Genomic DNA, 6,000 nt, shown 5'->3' with positions numbered 1-6,000 from the left:
AATACTCAATTAGCACAAAATGTTTCCTGCCCAGAGGGAAACCCCAGTGCTATCATTAACACATCAATACTTTCCTTTGGTCTAATCCACTTATAATTATTAACACATCAGCATTTTCTCATCTCATCTGCTAGTAACAGAACACTTTCACAAATTTGTTTACTGCAAGTGTTCTCGAAAGGCAGCCAAATTAGTAACAATTTCATGAAGAAACACAACTCAAATTATCCCCATTCCGGAAAGTGAGCAATGACGGCTCCATAGGAGAGGTCAGAAGCATGTGGAGATCCCATCCATGTCAAATGTAGAGACTGAGCGTCACCAGCTATAACTGTGGAGTGGACGAGCAAAAGAGGATTATTTTTATTTTCCTTCTCAAGCCTTGAGATTGATCCTTGCACCCTGGAGACTCTGCTTAAGGCTCTTTAACTAGATTTCAAACATTAGCGTCCAGGAGGCGTCTTGTAAGTGCTAGAAGGCAAGGTAGTACGTGAAGGCAGCGCAATTAAATTACCACTAAAACAGACAAAATGATACATCCAAGAAAAAGGAAGGAAGCTCAAGAAAATATTTTATTACAAAACAAAGACAGAGAGAAAAAAAAACAAAACAAAAAAAACACCACAAATCTGATATTTAGAGTTGTGGTGATTTCTACTCCGGGAACATGCATTTATCAGACGCATCAACTATGCCCTGAAAAAGTACACATTTCTCTTTTAGTCCTAGGACCATTTTTTTTTTTGAGAGGGGGGAGGTGGTAAGGGGGTCCCAGGACTCTTCCGACCAAACACTGATATGGACACACAATCTAACATTCTATACAGAGAGGTTAAAGAAGCCCTTCCATGATGTTTTTTTATCATTATATCAGTGCATATGTTTAAGCAGTGAGAGTTTATGCATCTTTTTTTATCCTGCACCGTTCCGCTCCGCTTCTATTAATGCAGTCACTCTACTTACTCATACGTAAAGATATAGGGAAAAAAAAAACTTAATGGGAGTACTTCCTTAAAATACAGGAGCCGGTCAGTCAGAACCCGACTCATTTGAACTCGGTGGGGTACTTGCCATCTCTTCATCTTCTGATGCCTGAAGAAAAGGAAAAAAAATGGAAAAAGGTATAAAAAACAAACAAAAAAAACATAGTCCATTAAAGGTAGAGTGAGCCAGACAGTACCTTTTTACGTGTGCTTTCATCAGAGGAGCTTTCATCACTGGACACAAATTCCTTGCTTTTAACTGTAGGGGTCTTAACTGGAGTTTTTGCAGGAGAAGTGGCTTTCGTCGATTTCCTCTTCTCGGGCTTAGCTGCCGGCTTCTTCTCAGTTTTTGACTTCTTATCCCTTCAATAAAGGAAACGGTGAGCAGGAATCTAGTGGCTAACACAAAGGTGTCTGCTGACCACAGATAACAAGGAGAAAGTCTGGCTGCAACTGCTACTAGTCTAGGTGCTTGCAGGTAATATAATGTGATGTCCTGCATGTTCTCTCTGCAGGGCATCACATTCCGCAGTATGCGGTATCAAGGTGGTGGTGGTGTGGTGAACACAGACAGAGGCGAGGAGGAAGAGGAGAGGACGCAGTGGAGACAGCAGCGTGACGCTGCTGTCTCCACTGCCACCGCTGCTCCAGCACTCCATGGTCTCCAAGCAGGTGTCCTCTCCTCTTCCTCCTCGCCTCTGTTCACCACACCACCACCACCTTGATACCGCATACTGCGGAATGTGATGCCCTGCATGTTCTCTCTACCCTGACGGCTGTCCTTGTGACCCGTATTTCATAGCATCTCTGTTATGAGCAACTACCTTGAGAAAGGTCTAAAAGTCAAAACGTTGGTTGTTGCTATGTGTCAGGGTTCACTTACTGCAGTTTGTCGATTGTAAATAAAAAACACTTGCATCCATATACCTCTCTTTTCCCTTATTGAGTGTTCGGGTTATTCTACTTTTTGCTGACCACAGATGACCTGTGACTTGGCCTGCTCACTCACTTTTTGGGTGCATCGGACGGAGCATTCTCATTATACTCTTTCATGGCTTTCTCGTAGTCCCGCTTGGCTTCCTCTGCTTTACGATCCCATTCCTAGTAAAACCAATAGCATTTAAGAGCAAAAATGTCTTCACACATCACTCTAAGGGGTTCTGGCTAGGATCTTCTTGATTTACCCAAAAGGGCAAATTTGGGGCTTTCTTACCTCTTTTTTGTCCTTGCCCATGCCTTTCCATATCTCTCCTGCTTTTTTGGACAGGTCAGTGATACTGATCCCAGGATTCTCACCCTTTATCTTTTCACGACTGGCGTTCAGCCACAACATGTACGCAGACATTGGTCGTTTGGGTGCAGCAGGATCTTTGGCTTTTTTACCCTATGTGACATGAACAAAATCATTAACAGAGCTGAGCCACATATCAAAGTAATCAAGGGCACCATTCTCTCCAGCACTAATGGTGCCAAATGGGTCTTTTTTTTTTTAAAGTAAAAGTAAAGGCAGTGTTCCAGGAGAACACGGCCTGCTATTCAGAGCACTGACATACACAGTGCTCCGTATAAATGAGTACACCCGCTTTAAAGAAAGAAAGAAAAAGATTTTAAATCAATCTCATGAATACAAGAATAATTTCCACAATTTTGACACGACCGAGTTTGAGATTATTTTTTAACACGTGAAGAGATTATAATATAACTCTCATTACAAAATCTTCAGTTTTACTAAAATTAATTGATGCAAAAATGAATACAATCCACATAAAAAAATACTAAAACATAGGATTTTGTATGACCTGCATGATTTTTGAGGACAGCACCAAATCTTTTAGGCATGGAGTGAACATGTTGGCAACATATTGCAAATGTAGCTCTATGACACCAGCAGCACTCATGCAGCCCCACATAAGGGCACTGACACCCCTATGTTTCACTGTGGGCATGCATTTTTCTAAATTCATGTTATACTATGGGTTAAAAAAAAAAATTGTATGAAACGCAATCTTGTCAATTTTGGAAAATGTTCTTGTGCTCAGTGAGATATTGATAAAAATCTCCCTGTTCAAAAGGGGTGTACTTATTTATGCTGAGTACTGTATGTATACTTAGGTCTTCGCAAACAGAATCTGATAAATGTACACTAAATTTATACTATAGTACTTTTTTTCCACTTAAAGAAGGGAATTTTGTTTACTTACCGTAAATTCCTTTTCTTCTAGCTCCAATTGGGAGACCCAGACAATTGGGTGTATAGCTATTGCCTCCGGAGGCCACACAAAGTATTACACTTAAAAGTGTAAGGCCCCTCCCCTTCTGGCTATACACCCCCAGTGGGATCACTGGCTCACCAGTTTTAGTGCCAAAGCAAGAAGGAGGAAAGCCAATAACTGGTTTAAAGACCAATTCAATCCGAGGAAACATCGGAGAACTGAACCATACCACATGAACAACATGTGTACCCGAAAAAAACAGAAAAACCCCGAGAAAACAGGGCGGGTGCTGGGTCTCCCAATTGGAGCTAGAAGAAAAGGAATTTACGGTAAGTAAACAAAATTCCCTTCTTCTTTTTCGCTCCTAATTGGGAGACCCAGACAATTGGGACGTCCAAAAGCAGTCCCTGGGTGGGTAAAAGAATACCTCGTGATAGGGCCGTCAAACCGCCCTTTCCTACAGGTGGGCAATCGCCGCCTGAAGGACTTATCTACCTAGGCTGGCGTCTGCCGAAGCGTAGGTATGCACCTGAAAATGCTTGGTAAAAGTATGCAGACTCAATCAGGTAGGTGCCTGACACACCTGCTGAGCCGTATCCTGGTGCCGTAATGCCCAGGGTGCACCCACGGCTCTGGTAGAATGGGCCTTCAGCCTTGAGAGAACCAGAAGCCCAGTAGAACTGTAGGTTTCAAGAATTGGTTCCTCGATCCCCCGAGCCAGGGTGGATTCAGAAGCTTGCGACTGTTTACGCCGACCAGCGACAAGGACAAAGAGTGCATCCGGGTGGCGCAGGAGCGCCATGCGGGAAGTAGAACCTGAGTGCTCTCACCAGAACCAACAGATGCAAATCCTTCTGAAATTGATGGACTGGACGAGGACACAAAGAAGGTGAGGTGATATCCTGATTGATATGAAAGTGGGATACCACCTTAGGGGAAATTCCGGAATCGGACGCAGAACTACCCTGTCCTGGTGAAGGACCAGGAAGGGAGATTTGTATGAGAGCGTTGCTAGCTCGGAAACTCTCCTAAGAGACGAGACCGTTACTAGAAGGCCACGTCCCGAGAAAAGCGGGAAGGGAGACCTCTTTCAAAGGCTCGAAAGGCGGCATCTGGAGAGCAATTAGAACCTTGTTCAGATCCCAGGGCTCTAACGGCCGCTTGTACGGAGTGCTGAGACGACAAACTCCCCGTAGGAACGTGCGTACCTGAGGAAGTCGTTTCTGAAAAAATACAGATAGCGCTGAGACTTGTCCCTAAAGGGAACTGAGCGACAACCCTTTTTCCAACCTAGATTGCAGGAAGGAAGGAAACATAGACGATGCAACCGGCCAGGGAGAAACACCCTGCGCCGAGCACCGAGATAAGAATATCTTCCACGTCCTGTGGTCAATCTTGGCGGACGTTGGTATGCTAGCCTGTCTCATGGTGGCAACCACGTCCTGAGGTAATCCTGACGACACTAGGTTCCAGGACTCAATGCCACACCATCAGGTTGAGGGCCGTAGAATTCAAATGGAAGAATGGCCCTTGAGACAGCCAGTCTGATTGGTCTGGTAGTGCCCCCGGTTAGCCTACCGTGAGGCACCACAGAACCGGGAACCACAACATCCTCGGCCAATCTGTAGCGACGAGGATGGCGCGGCCGCAGTCGGTCCTGATCTAGCGCAGCACTCTGGGCAACAATGCCAGAGGTGGCACATAAGGTAGCTGGAACTGCGACCAATGCTGAACTAAGGCGTCTGCCGCCAGAGCTCGATGATTGTGAAACCGTGCCATGAAGCTGGCACATTGTTGTTGTGCCGTGACGCCATTAGATCGACGTCCGGCCTCTGTCAGCGGCGCCAGATGTCCTGAAACCCGTCCGGGTGAAGAGACCATACCCTTTCGGCCACACCCCGGCGACTTAGGAAGTCAGCTTCCTAGTTTTCCACGCCTGGGATGTGAACTGTGGATATGGTGGATGCCGTGTCTTCCACCCACATCAGAACCTGCCGGACTTCCTGGAAGGCTTGCCGGTTGCGCGTTCTTCCTTGGTGGTTGATGTATGCCACCGCTGTGGAGTTGTCCGACTGAAGTCGGATTTGCTTGCTGTCCAGCTGCTGTTGGAAGGTTTGTAGGGCAAGATACACTGCTCTGTGTTCAAGAACATTGATCTGAAGGGTGGACTCTTGCTGAGTCCACGTACCCTGAGCGCTGTGGTGGAGAAAAACTGCTCCCCACCCTGATAGACTCGCGTCTGTCGTAACTATCGCCCAGGATGGGGATAGGAAGGACCTTCTTTTTGACCATGAGGTGGGAAGAAGCCACCACCGTAGAGATTCCTTGGCCGCCTGAGAAAGAAAGACGACTCTGTTGAGGGAGGTCGACTCCCCGTCCCATTGGCGGAGAATGTCACATTGTAGTGGACGCAGATGAAACTGCGCGAAAAGAACTGCCTCCATTGCTACCATCTTACGTAGGAAGTGCATGAGGCGTCTCAATGTGTGCGACTGGTTCTTAAAGAAGAGATTGCAGCCCGTAGTGAATGCTGTTTGTCTAGCGGAAGCTTCACTATCGCTGAGAGAGTATGAAACTCCATGCCTAGATATGTTAGCGATAGGGTCGGGGTCGGATCTGACTTCAAAAAGTTGATGATCCACCCAAAACTCTAGAGAGTCTCCAGCGCAACGTTCGGGCAGTGTCGGCATGTTTCCTAAGAGAGTGCCTTGACAAGTAGATCGTCTAAATATGGGATCACAGAGTGACCCTGAGAGTGCAGGACTGTGACTACTGCTGCCCTGACCTTGGCGAAGACCAGTGGG

General features: G+C 46.2%; 1 protein-coding gene across 1 annotated transcript in view; it reads right to left on the bottom strand.

Moving 5' to 3' along the window:
• Positions 1–554: 554 nt before the first annotated feature.
• The window catches only part of SSRP1 (structure specific recognition protein 1), a 65,980-nt gene continuing 60,534 nt past the window's right edge, over positions 555–6,000 (bottom strand). The window contains exons 13-16 of the mRNA XM_075349351.1: positions 2,197–2,367; positions 1,993–2,084; positions 1,181–1,346; positions 555–1,092 (exon numbers count right to left, since the gene is read on the bottom strand). Coding sequence (XP_075205466.1) covers positions 1,030–1,092; positions 1,181–1,346; positions 1,993–2,084; positions 2,197–2,367 — 492 coding nt within the window. The 3' untranslated portion in view covers positions 555–1,029. The remainder of the gene's footprint in view (positions 1,093–1,180; positions 1,347–1,992; positions 2,085–2,196; positions 2,368–6,000) is intronic.

The sequence above is a fragment of the Anomaloglossus baeobatrachus genome, chromosome 5 (genome assembly GCF_048569485.1).
Source record: "Anomaloglossus baeobatrachus isolate aAnoBae1 chromosome 5, aAnoBae1.hap1, whole genome shotgun sequence".
Classification (NCBI taxonomy): Eukaryota; Metazoa; Chordata; class Amphibia; order Anura; family Aromobatidae; genus Anomaloglossus; species Anomaloglossus baeobatrachus.
The sequence above is the reverse complement of the archived record's forward strand: the minus strand, read 5'-3'. Positions and strand labels throughout refer to the sequence as shown.